Here is a 13,262-nt window from a genome sequence, read left to right as displayed (position 1 = left end):
AGCTCTGTAAAAAATCATCATTGCGCATGTCCTCCCCCAGATTTTCATTTCCACTTCCAGTGACGAAGTTGAACTTAAAACACGATTGAGCAATTTGAGCAACTAACTATCACATCCACTTCCAGTGCACAACGAGGAAGAGACAATTTCCGTGCTCTACCTACAATCCTCTTTAGTCTCGGAATGCGCTTGAAGGATCGCAAATATACAACAAGTGTTTTTATACTTTAACACACAAAAAATGTTTATTTATAAATAAATAAAAATAAAAATAAGTTAAAATTCACAATATAAGAAGTAAATGAAGATAATAATGTGAAAAATTCGAATAAATCATGAAGTGACGTGAAAAATTTAATAAAATATATTCAATATGCAGTCATTATTTATTTATTTATTATGTCACACAGAACGGTGGATTGTATGAGATTATTAATAATTCATAAAAGAATCAAAAATCATTCAGATTTTTTATCCAAGTTATGTGAATAATGTGTGTGAGGAAGTGAAAAATTATATTTCATAAAATTCATCATTTCGGCATTTAGTAAAATTCATGTTAAGAGTTGTACATACATGACTACGTGTGTACGTGCATCAGAAGGTGAATAACGATGAGAAAATAATATTTAGAGAAAAAAATAACAATCGTAGCGCATGAGATTTCCCATTTTTTTTAAGTGGGCGAGAAATTTGATGCCATCAACATCATTTATTCAGCAGTGAAAAGCAGTGATCGTTAAGAGAAGTGACGAAAAAAAAAATTAAAAAACTTTTTTCATGTGACAAAAAATAAAAAAAAAAAGTAAAAAAAAATTAGAGGAAATTTAATGCAATTATTATAAAAATGAAGGATACACTTTGGATTACATTCATTGGAATTTTTATATTTGGTAGTTGCTCGAGTAAGTACATAATTATTGTCCACAAATGACCAATAAGAAGATACACTTGATTATCTCGCGACATTTCTCATTTCATTTCTCATAATAAATTTACTGACAGGGTCAGCCTTTATGCTCGGACGAGCACTTCATTAAGTCCCGCATTGTGTCATAAAAAATTATGTATTTTTAGCGGATTATGATGGGGACGACACTAAAAATGAATTTTTATTCACAATTAAATTTAAGCCTTTATTATGTCGTGCATGCACAAAAAATCGTAGAGGTTCTGTGATATCGGAATTGTCTGATCTTTAAAGAACCTCAAAAAATCTAAAATAATTTAATCAAAATTTCATTAATAAATTATGAAGCAATATTTATGATAACTCATATTTACCAAGAAGTTCCGAACAAAACAAACTGTATTAGTTTTACTTTTGCAACCTTCTACGAAGTTCTCAAACAACAGAAGTAAATAATTTTGGCATGAAATGTCCCATGAGACACCTTCTTCAGCAACAAAACATTTACTGGATTACGAATCGCATGATACAACTAATTATACGTCTTGTGGATGTACATTTACATTATTGCGTAATACTGTAGTTAAGGGATGATAGATTGAGGCAGGAGCGGAGCGAGGTCACTTGTAAATTTGTGTCCTTCAAGTCGTGGCACTTTGGGGAAGTGATCCACTTTACTCATCCTTGTTAGCTGAGCTCTAAGTTGACTCGAATTTTGTATGGAATTAAATTGACTTGAGCTGACTTTTCCATGTAAAATCCCGGTCAAAGCTCTTCTTGTTACTCCTCTCGGTTGAAGAAAAAGAGGTAAATTAAGAAGAATTTCAAACGATAGAATCAAATAAAATTGTTGGGATAATAAGCGGACAAAGGACTTAATTGCACATTTTATGTCTCATATAATTATCCTCATTATACAATGAGTCTCAACCTTTTAGAAAATCACTCCTCAATACCATCAACTCGAATAAAAAATTCGTCCAAATTTATAAAGAAAATTCGAATCCAGTGGTGTCGTGCTGACATATAATTACAAAAGAATAACAAGAAAACAGAATTAAATATCAAATGTGAAGGACCTCATAAGTTTAAAGCCACAATCGATCAAAAAATGCCAAAGGACTCTTTTAATCTACTCTCTTGGAAAGTTTAAAATAAAATTCTCTTCTTAACATGTGCTACAGACAGAAAAGGTTTTAATAATAAACTTTATATATATGTGAGCACGTGTAGTATTGCTGAATAGAGATTCTAGTGCTTGTGTGGATTATTCATTATGGAAATAAATTCTAAAGAAGTTTAAAATAAGATAAGCATGATTTAATGAAATAAATGGCTATAAACCCGCTTCCTGGCCAGCGTTACTCTTGTCTGGGGTAAGATTCATTTAAATCCGGCCTTAAACCGAACTCGCACTTACCTGATGCCGAGTATGTCAAGGCTAAATTAGTGGCGCAAGGCTGTTAAACCTATTTAAGAAGATTAAGGCAATTTAGTCGGTTCCATCAAAATTGGATTTTGATTTTTCATGGCCAAAATTTCAGTTAATTTTAAAATTACTTTCTGTTTCATAAATCGTTGTCGATTCCGTTTACTTACCTGTTCCAACAACACATTGAGTAGACAGGTTAATGACGGCTATTACATACATTATTAATACCATTTTCGATTTATTGTCGATACAATTTATAGTCCATATAAGTCAGCATGCGATCTGCTGTGCTACAGTTTTGTAATTATCTTGAGAATTTCTAAATAATTGATGACTATCCCATCTCAACCTTGACCGACACTCAAAACTCTCGAAACAGAATTTTAGCTTAACTTTAGAATCTCTAACAAACAATAATTCTCATTCAGCACAACACATGCTTTAGAAAAGCAAAAAAAAAAATGTTTCAACCGCAATTTTTTTTAATTCCTCTCCACTTCTGAGGGATACTTGAAACTTAATTAATTTATGAAAATTATTATTTTTTTTTTGTTCACATTTCGGAAGCCAAGAACAATTCTTACTATGTCATTATGTATTCCGCAAATTTTCAAATTTTTTTTTTGTTCATTTTGCTGATTTTTTTGTATGTACAAAAAAAGTTTTTTGTCGTCTTCTTCTTTAGCTTGTTATTTAAACAGCGATGTAAGGCAAATGGAGTTGTATGGCAGTTAGGTTCATGGTTTACCCTAACAGGCAAATATACTGCTTTTGCCTCAGTTGTCATTTTGTACCATGAAAGTATGCTATCTGCCTGTTAGGGTTACAGCTGACTAAAAGGGCTTACCCGAGCCACACAAGAAGAAGCATCAGCCAAGGAGCTTTTAAGGCTTCATTAAACCTCCGTTTAGCATCTTCATAGCTGCTGAAAATAGACGGCTTCCTGTTAATATAGGAGGTTTAGTGAAGCCTTCTTAATTTGTGTCGCTCGGGACAGAATCTGAAGTTTAGAATTTCAATTCTCTTTATGACTAATGAGGGCTATAAAACGTGACTAGATTCCAAAATACATTTCATGTGATACGTAATTAATGAACGTCCCCCAAAGCAAATTATTCTTAATTCCATTTGCCAAATGAAAACTTTTTTTTTTCAACTCACGAAAAAGGAACGAATGAGAATAATCCTGAATCATTCAGAATAAAGGCAAGAAAAAATTTTTATTTTGGATACTTTTTGAACCCTTTTCTATGTGCTCCACTTACCCTTTCCGATTCACATATATCTTTCTGTCTCCATCACTCACTTACTTACTTTTCTTTTCCTCTCTTTTATTGCATATTATAAAATGCAAAATAAGTAAAAATGAAATTAAATCAGCACAAAAAGAAATGATCGTAAAACATTTTTTGCTTCTGCTTAAGCCTTTTTTTACTTCCTTTCCATCAAATTAGATTGAATTTTACTTTATTCTGTGTTCAGGGTGTGGAGAGAAATTTCCGAAAAAAGGCATGAATGAAGGAATTCGTCTTGGGAATGGGGTAGGAATTAATTTGAAAGAGAGAAAAAATTCTTTGAATTCTCTTTTGGCTCCAAAAAGTGTTATTGTGTTACCATCTTGAGTAAAAGTCTATAAATCCTTGTAAAATGTTATTTTAATTTGCGAATTGCTCATAAATTAATTTAAAAACGAAACAAAAGATTCAAATTCTTTAAGAGCACAATAAAAATTTTCCGAAAAATTAATAAATCACGTCGTAAAATAACACATTTTTTATTTCATTCAGTCTACTTACTTTTGTTTCCCATTAAAAATGAGATTTTCTTTTTCTTTTCAAAAAATTTTAATGGCATCTCGAAACATTTTTTAGCTTTTTTGGTTGATGATGGGAATGATTCAGGTGGTTTTGGTGTTTTGATGGTGTCAGACAAACAGCACTGAGGTTGTATTTTTTGGGAATTTCATAGCAATTTCTTGGTATTCAGGATTATTGTTTAAATTTAATTAGAATTTCCAGCGGAAATATGAATCAAGTGGTGTGAGTGACCCTTAAATCCTCTCAAATCATCCTTCTGCTAGATTGCCACCCAAGACATTATGTTTGAACGGACAAAATTAAATGATAAATCTGAAAATCTGAATTGCATGCAAAATCTAGCACTCAGCAGCTTGCAACAGGTCGGTGAAGAGTCAAATTGAACAATAAACTGTTGCCAATTCGATACAGCCATGACTAGTTTTTGGTTAAGATTCGAGCAATAATCGTAGTTTTACATTTAAGACGCGCAGCCCTTGAGCTTTCGGTTGAACCTAATAGTTCATCTAAGGATGCAGGCCTGCGTTTTTAAATGAACCCTATTAATTGCACCTTCTTTTTGCCATGTACCAACCAAGTATGAATTTCAATTCAAAATCTTTAAATCTCCACCAAAAAAGCGCCAGCTCCATCCATACCCAATCCCCAACTCCTACTCATCCTCACAATCATTCTCTTACTTGTGACGACAATGAAGAACTTTTACTCTTTATGTGGATTACGAGCTGTATTCAACAGCTGTTGACTATAGAAAGTGTAAATAATTATGAGCTGTAGTCAATTCTTTGAAAGTTTTTTAAGGACTTTTTTTTACTTATAAAATTAATGAAAAAGGTTTTTAATGAATATTTGATCGCTTGAAATATCCAGAAAATTAGATTTCCATTTTATTGTACGACAATTTTGAAAAATATATTTTTATAAATTTTATTAAGCAGCATTGGAACTTATTTAATCAAGTGAGATCACACGAAAAATTAACTTTGTGGAATATTTTACCGTAATTAGGTGGAATTTCTGGTAAAACAGAACAACTTTTTCTTTAAAATGATGATTGGTGGATTATTTCACTTTGAGGCTTAATTTTGTTGCTTTTTTTGAGAGCTTTAGTACTTTTTTGCTGCCAACGGATAAATTTTTTAGTCGAAAATTGTTTTATTCCTGTATTGTAATTTGATGGTTTAATTAAGAACTGGAATTTGAGTAAACTGAGCTATATGGACGCCAAATTTAGATGACTTCCATTTGGTGTCGCTTGGGATGATGATATACGACCGTCATATGACGATTTATCTAAAAATCATCCTAACCATCATCAAGAAGATGTGAGTTAAGCTTTGACAACGTCATAGTCATGATAAGTCACCTTAGGACTGAAATCAGAGTCCAAACTATTCAAAAATCAATTGATACAATTGAAACTGTTTATTTTAATACCTAAAATAAACAAATCACATCGCAAAAGCCATTCCAAAAAATCATATCTGATCATAAAACCACAATTTGGTATCCCAATGTTGCCAGTCAATGAAAAAATTTCAAAAAGCATCAAAATCAAATTTAAAGTGCAGTAAAATTATGGAAACTTTTAATAGGATTATAAAAATTTTATATCCAAAAAATTTAAATTCCTATTTATGACACCTCAAAAGTTTAAATTCCAGTTAATTTTATATGTGAACTTGTGCATGGCATAAGACATGAAGTAAACATCAACAGAAGAAAATAAGAGAAAATTCTTAACCACAATAAACATCAACTCATGCCAAATGAAATTATGGTTAGACAAATTTATTTGCTGTGCTGTATATGAACAGCACCAGACTAAAGCAATTCTATTAAGGCATCTGAGTAAGCAAAATTTAATTAATTTTGAATGAGTGTAAATTTGTGTTTACAAAATACAAACTTTTAGACCTCCTATAAAAAGCTTCCGTTATCTCTGCTCATAAAATGAGAATTTTTTCATAAATATCAGACGTAATTCCTTGTGGATTAAATTTTATTTATGGCACCAAATGAAAAATTCTCAAACACGTGTCGTTCAGCCATAGCAATTTTATATTCAACTGCCGGAAAAAGGTCGCTTTGTTTTGTTCTTCTTTGCCCATCAATTTGTTATAAATTAGGAACAGATTTAAGCATTTTATTAAAGAATAAAATTTGTAAAGGTGAAAATAAATCGAAATTCTATCTATAAATCATGTAATCAACGTTTAAATGCCAGACATTTCTATCTCTGCTGATCTAATTTTCATGCTGTTGTAGAACTTTTTACTTCTAGTTCCAACATCAGCTTGCAAAAATTGCCAAACTCTCATTGAAAATTTAGAAGAAGAAAGGAGAAGATTTTTTTTTCTAGGAACAGATTCTTTTGAAGTTTTACAATTTAATGGCTATCTTTTCAAACTTTTTCATGGGAATTTGATAGCTGTATGAATTATTTGTGTATGTAGTCAATGACTTTAAGTTGTGAATGATTGGGTTTTGAATTGAATTCAATTGGTTCTTTACAAGTTAAACTGGCTGAATTATCATAGACATTTGAAAGGCATTGATAGTTCAGTTGATAAGGTGCAGCTCACGAAAGTAAGTGTTGTAATTGGACTCACGGATTCAAACCCTACCATTTGCAATCTGCGAACTACGAATGTTAGTGTTGAAATCGGACTTTCCGAGCTCAAATCCAAAGCCTTTTATAGAAATGAACCTTGATACTATGTAACTGATAGAATAATTGATATAGACCTGACATGGACGCAAGTTAGAATAACTAGAGTCTTTAATTAGCTGCTGCACACACTAGCATCAGCACAGAGTTATACTCTGCAGGTTTTTAAGTGTGGATGATCAATAAGATCATGTTGCTTCAGGTGTTGTTTTCATACAGATTCTATATGACTGTCATTCCTTACTTTCTGTGTCGCTAAGAATGAAATGACAAATCCTATTATTTAGACTTGATTTAGACAAAATAATGAAATTTTAAATCTTCTAAATCTAAATTGAAATGAATGAAAAATATTTTCAAAATAATTCCTACTTTTCAAATTTTTCATCTGAAGCTATTCTAGATGTTTTCTATAAATGTCTAGATTATATCCATGACAATGCTTTTTGAATCATTTTTTTCAGCTGAGCTCCTCACAATCTCAGATTTAGCAAGAACACTCATTGTTCGTGTAAAAAATCACACAGCACTTTTTTGTGAGCATTTAAAACTCCTTTTTTCCATAATTGAGACAGTAAGTAAATAGATTTCCTTTGATCAACAACATAATGACATTTTGATGGAGTAAATTACCGGAAGCATTTTAAAATGCCTGTTAATGTACACAATTACATCAAGTAATTTATCACTCATTATTTTATGATGAGATGTAAAGATAAATGCATTTATGAATGCATTAATTGACTTCCCCTCTCATGTGCTTGAAATAATACGATCTTAATGGAATCTCCGTTTGATCCAGATTTTAAAACTCAAAGTGAGCATTTAAATATTCACATATAATGTGCATCCTATAGTGATGAAGTGCCTTCATTCACATTGAAAAGGCATATTCTGAAAATAGAAACAGAATAAGCACTAAGGAGGGAGGGGGTAAAAATTTTCATAATTTTTTTCTTTTATCTTTCTCTCTTTTTTGTGCTTAAAATCCTCGAGGGTAAACAGAAAGACATCGACTGACAAAAGAAACGAGACATGCAGTCACACAAGAGTTTGCTGCTAGGCAAATACAGAAAAGAAAAATAAAAGAAGAGATGAGAAAAAATGACAAATTTATGAGCCGCCAGAAAAATAAAAACGATAAACGTTTTGATGATAAAAATATTTTCACGAAATGAAAAGGAAAAGAGAAATGAAAATTTCGAATAATAAAGTTTACGGCTATAATTAGACAAATTGTTCTCAGTCACGACTTTTCTCTTTTCTTCGATCCCCTTTTTTTTTGCTGTGTGTATGTTTTGAGCTTAGAGCTTTATTATATTTTTCCTGAAATTACCTGCTTACCTTTAGTGATGAATTTGTAGTACTCATTATTTTGCATTCCTATACAGTACATAATTTGAGTTCCACGAAATGTTATTTCGAATATTTTCTCTGCTTCTATCCGTTAGGTCTATTCACTTACAGACACTTTTCGTTATTTTATTTGGTGTAATTCGTAAATATAATGGAAACATGAAACCACATTTTGCCATCAGAAATGTCAGTAACTATAGTAGAATAGGAATAAAATATATACTACAGTAGAGGAAAGGGATGTGGTGTTGGGAATAGGATAAACATAAGTAGTTATTATCTGCTTATACGAGACATTGAATTTCTAGATGTGGCTATAAACTGCTTAGTTTTAAGGGTAGTGTAAAGTAGCTTGTTGTCAACTCTATACAAATCATAACTATGAGGAATCCTGAGTAGCAGAAGTCGGATAATCTATCAAAAATCTGGTTCCACACTTGCGTGATTCTGATTTGCTGTCGAATTCGATTGAAATCCGACATCATTTCAAAGCTACACTGGACTGGTGTAAAATAAGTCTTGATGATCATGATAAAGTCACAAATTGGCTAATTGATCTTAAATCCGACACCCGATCGGCATGACTTTGGCATTATGCCAGATTTAAATTGAATCCGGCACCAAATCAGAGTCACGCAATTCGGAAATGAGTACTTGAGTATTTACTAACTATTTTGAGTCATAATCCTAGTAAAACCAAGCCAGCAAACTTCAGAATGAGATTTTTTATGGCAATCCATAAAGGACCATACAAAGATAGCCACTGCTGCTTATCCACTGAAACTAATTCTCAAATTGCAAATTGAAGTGATCCCTCCTTTTTCATTAATACATCCGACATCCTTCCTACATTACAGCATCTCCAACGATAACAATGCAACAATTAACATCCATCCATTTCACTGTTGCAGTAAGTGGCACTAAAAAAAGTTCATTCCAACTGAACATTCTCCTCTGTTGAGACTCAGAAGCACTGCTCTATGCCACATTAATGTCAGTTTTCTTTCACTCAATTTAATTTTTATAATGTTAAAGCAATCCATTAAAGTTAGTTACAACTGAATCACTTTTATTTACTATTACTTTTCTATAGCTAATTAAGGAATGTATTGCAGCATTGGATAAGTTGCAAAAATTGTAAAAAGGAGCTTTGAAATTGAACTGTTTTTGACTTTGATTTAACTTCCTTTTAGATTTTTCAAAGAGAAATTTTTGCTGATGGAAGAATAAAAAAAAGTCGAGAAATGGAAGTGAAAAGTTTTAAGTAGAAAATTTAAATTCAATCGAATTGGTTCGTTTAACCTTTATGAGCTTGCTGAAGTTTTTTTTTATTACTTTTATGGATACGTAGGAAATTAGAGAAGTAAAGTTTTCTGATTTTGCAGAAGATAATTGACCCAAACATAAAGATTCTTTTTGTAAATCTGATCCTTTTTTTTGAAAATTGCAAAATTTTGTACAAATCAGGGTATGGATGCGAAGAAAAGTTTGATTTGTTCCTGAAAAGTTTCTGTTTATCTGAATTAATCTTGATATTTTCGAAAATCAATATATTCCATGTACAATCAAGTCTGTTAAGGATGGCAGGGGCGTTGCTCGGGCTTAATTGATTGGGTGGCGTATGGTGAGGGTAGACTTGATGTATTGTCGGGCAATCAGATCTGTTGACTGAAATAATTTAGGATTGGAAGTTATTTTTTCATGAAAAACCCACGCAAATTGCAGAAAGAAGCACATAGACCATGAGAAGCATAAATTGAAATTTATACAGAGTTTAGAGTTCAAGTTGATTCCATATAGATTGCCTATGATCTAATATGAATTGTAAGGCACTTATAAAGCAGTAACCCATTTCTGTTCCAGGCTATAACAGATAATTATGCTAGTTTATCTTGTTGTGCTGCCTCCTTCTCTATGGTTGTATGGCAAATCATTTAATATCTGCCAACACTCAATACAAGCTACACATTGTAAGAAATATCACATTTCATCGCCAAACTCTATCAAAATCAGCCATCACGGTTGCTTCAAGGCATCATCACGTCTGGCCACCTACGCACCAACCTAGCCTACGCATCGTTGCATTAGCAACTTTATTGTGCTGCTCGTGGCTCCATTTATCTTTTACATTGTAATAAAATCCTTGTCTCTCAATGTCTCCTTAATGCATTCTTAAAATATAATCTCAAACTTGATATTTCCAATTCTAACAAAAACCAGCATAACATCAACAAAAAGTTGTTCATCAAATAATCAGAATTAAATTTAATTCACAAATTCATTCAGCATAAAGGAAGAAAAAAAAATCAACTTTAATTCTCACAATTTCCAACAGACTTGTTGTTTTTCGGTGAAGTTTTCTGAACTCTAAAGTAATTTTAAATTCGTAATAAATTCAACAAGACTTTTTTCTCTTAATTTAATATAAAATAAATTTCATTTCGTATCCAAAAATTCATTTTATGTGCATGGAACGAGAAAATAAATTCAAGCATTCGAAAGTAAATTTAATAGAAATTCAAATTAATATAAATTTTCTTCCAAAATAAAAAAAGGACTTCTTGTCGTCCTTAAAAAACAATCCCCAAGGATATATCCACAAGAAGTAATTTTCTTTTCATCTTCTTATCGTGACTATTTTATTCATTGTGATTGCAACTAGGTGTGAGTCAATGAGATATACCGGAAGAAAGTTAGGTAAAGAAGAACAAAAAAAGAACTTATCGAGCTTGGCAGGAGAAGTAAAAAACTTTCTCACCATGTTCTATTCTCCAACATAATTGCGATAATATAAGAAAAATAAGCCAATTGAAATGTGAGTGGGAGGAAGTATAGTAGGGAAAGTTTCTTTTCGCTTCAGTTGCTCATAGGAAATAATTTGAAACACCAAAACTGTAAAATTTGCCATTAAAACCATTTCCGCAGCAATCATGAAACTTTTTTCCTATTTTTAAATTGTAGCAGAAAGAAGAAAAAAGTTTCATGACTTCCATTTCCTGTTTTAAATACGAATTATGGCAAAAAAAAATCAATGAACAATGAATTTTGAACTTTATTCAAACGTTCAATTAATTGAAATTGTTTCCACTGCTGTGCTCATTAGTTTAAACTATAATTGTTAATGAATGTTGCAATATGCTATTGTTGATTTGGGTAGACGAGCACTTTGCTTTGGATCTAGATTTTAGAGAAATTAGCACTTATTGCTCTCATTTGCTAGTATTTGCTAAATGAGCAAGGATTAAAAATGTCGAGATTAACACGTTGCAATTTAAAGCTTTGAAAATCTCAAAAAATAATTAGATACAGTTGTAGAAAATTGCAGCTTATTGGCACATTCGAAAGCAAGCAAGATTGTTGATTGTTCAGATCAGAGAAGACTCTAAGACTGACAATAAGGGATTGATACTTTAATCATGCTCAACATTCGAGTAATGAAAGATTGATGGCATTAACTGTACATTGACTTGCCTTTAACAGGTTATAACGCATTTTTGTCAACTGGGCATAGAGTCGAGTTCAGACCAAGCTCTCCTTGTAACTGATATCACTAGTTGCATTGTGATTTACTTAGTATCCAGTTTGTGGCTTTCAGTCGATTAGAAAGAGATCCTTTCTATGATATTGTTGGCTGTTGTTTCAAGAATTGTAAGAATTTCCAGAGTTTTGCCCCATGCTGAAGACATTAATTCAGATAGAATCCATATTCCGTTCATCAAATTTAACCAAAAACTTCACGATATCTCTAAGCACATCAGTATACAACCTCATCCCCCATCACCATTTTAGTTACAATATCAAAACTCAAAATTCCAATAACTCTGGTTATGACTTAAAAGTAAACAAAAAGATCTTCAATAACATTAAGTAATCCTTTAAAAACATTAAGTAAATGCCACCAAAATCACAATATTTTTCTCGCATATTGTAATAAAAATAGAAAATGTAAACAGCAGATGCGGAAATGTCAATAATTCCCTTAGCGAGGAAAACCCAAAAATAAAAAAAAAGCGCAAACCATAAAAATATCGAAATTCTGAATAAGAACAAGACTGTCAAAACAGAAGATACAAAATAAGAAGCATAATTATAACATGATGACGCAAAGTGTCATCGATTTTTCAATTAAGTTTAGTTCTTCTTAGAAACGTGTACGCAAATGTTGCTCATAATTTTTTGCACTGATAATTTGCTATTGAGCTTATGTATGCAGCCATCTTGCACAAGTGTATCAACGGCTGTTGCGAGAAAATTGAAAAAAAGTAATAATAATAGAAGGGATGAACGTCAGCGAATACTTTTTCCTCACTTTATCAAATCACTATCTTCATCATTAACATCAAATATTTATATCAGTACATATACAATGCATGAGGTGAAATGAATACGAAGTATGGCAGCAATCAACTGTGCGCTTTTCTAAAAATAAACAAGAGCTTAGCTAGCAAACTAATATTGTGATATGAACATGAGCATCCTTTCATCTCATATTACATTTTCATTCATACATTTATTATCCATACATGGATATGGATGTAAGTATGAATTTTCTAGTTATATCACATAAATAAAGAAAATTCTCTTATTGCATACCTAAAGTTCTTTTTTGCTTTAGATATTCATCAACACCTGTCTTTATTTGAATTGTACCATTTTTCACTATCTTGTCTTAGTCATCGGGGTTGTATGTAAATTATGGACAATGTTCAGGAATAGAAAGCATGTGGTTTCTTCATGTACACTTGCTTATATACTTCGATGGTCATGTTGATCAATTGTGATTCATGACCTCTCTAAGATCCAGTCAGAGTTATCCTTAAATAGACAAGAGAACCAGGATGAGAGTCAGACTGGAACTAGCAATGATGTACACTTAATTATTAGAATTTTGGGGTCTAAGACACTGTTTCTCGGACGTGACAAATCCTGAGTAAACCTCGAAGTTGACTTGAATGGCATATGGAGTCGTGTCGCCTATAAGACTCGAGTTCTGACTCGACTCAATATAAATTTGAGGCGACTTCCAGCTCTGCAGTGACACATGTACCTCAAATTCAATTTTTGTGACGTCACTTC

The 13,262-nt window shown here is 31.9% G+C and overlaps 1 protein-coding gene across 1 annotated transcript in view; it reads left to right on the top strand.

Moving 5' to 3' along the window:
- The first annotated feature begins 492 nt into the window (after positions 1-492).
- Positions 493-13,262, top strand: part of LOC139098786 (uncharacterized) — a 28,066-nt gene continuing 15,296 nt past the window's right edge. Inside the window, exon 1 of the mRNA XM_070651093.1 lies at positions 493-905. Within this exon, the coding sequence (XP_070507194.1) occupies positions 848-905 (58 nt within the window). The 5' untranslated portion in view covers positions 493-847. The remainder of the gene's footprint in view (positions 906-13,262) is intronic.

Source organism: Chironomus tepperi, unplaced genomic scaffold (genome assembly GCF_022539635.2).
Source record: "Chironomus tepperi strain 1889 unplaced genomic scaffold, CSIRO-AGI_Ctep_v1 contig_453, whole genome shotgun sequence".
NCBI lineage: Eukaryota > Metazoa > Arthropoda > Insecta > Diptera > Chironomidae > Chironomus > Chironomus tepperi.
This window is presented reverse-complemented; position numbering and strand designations above follow the sequence as displayed.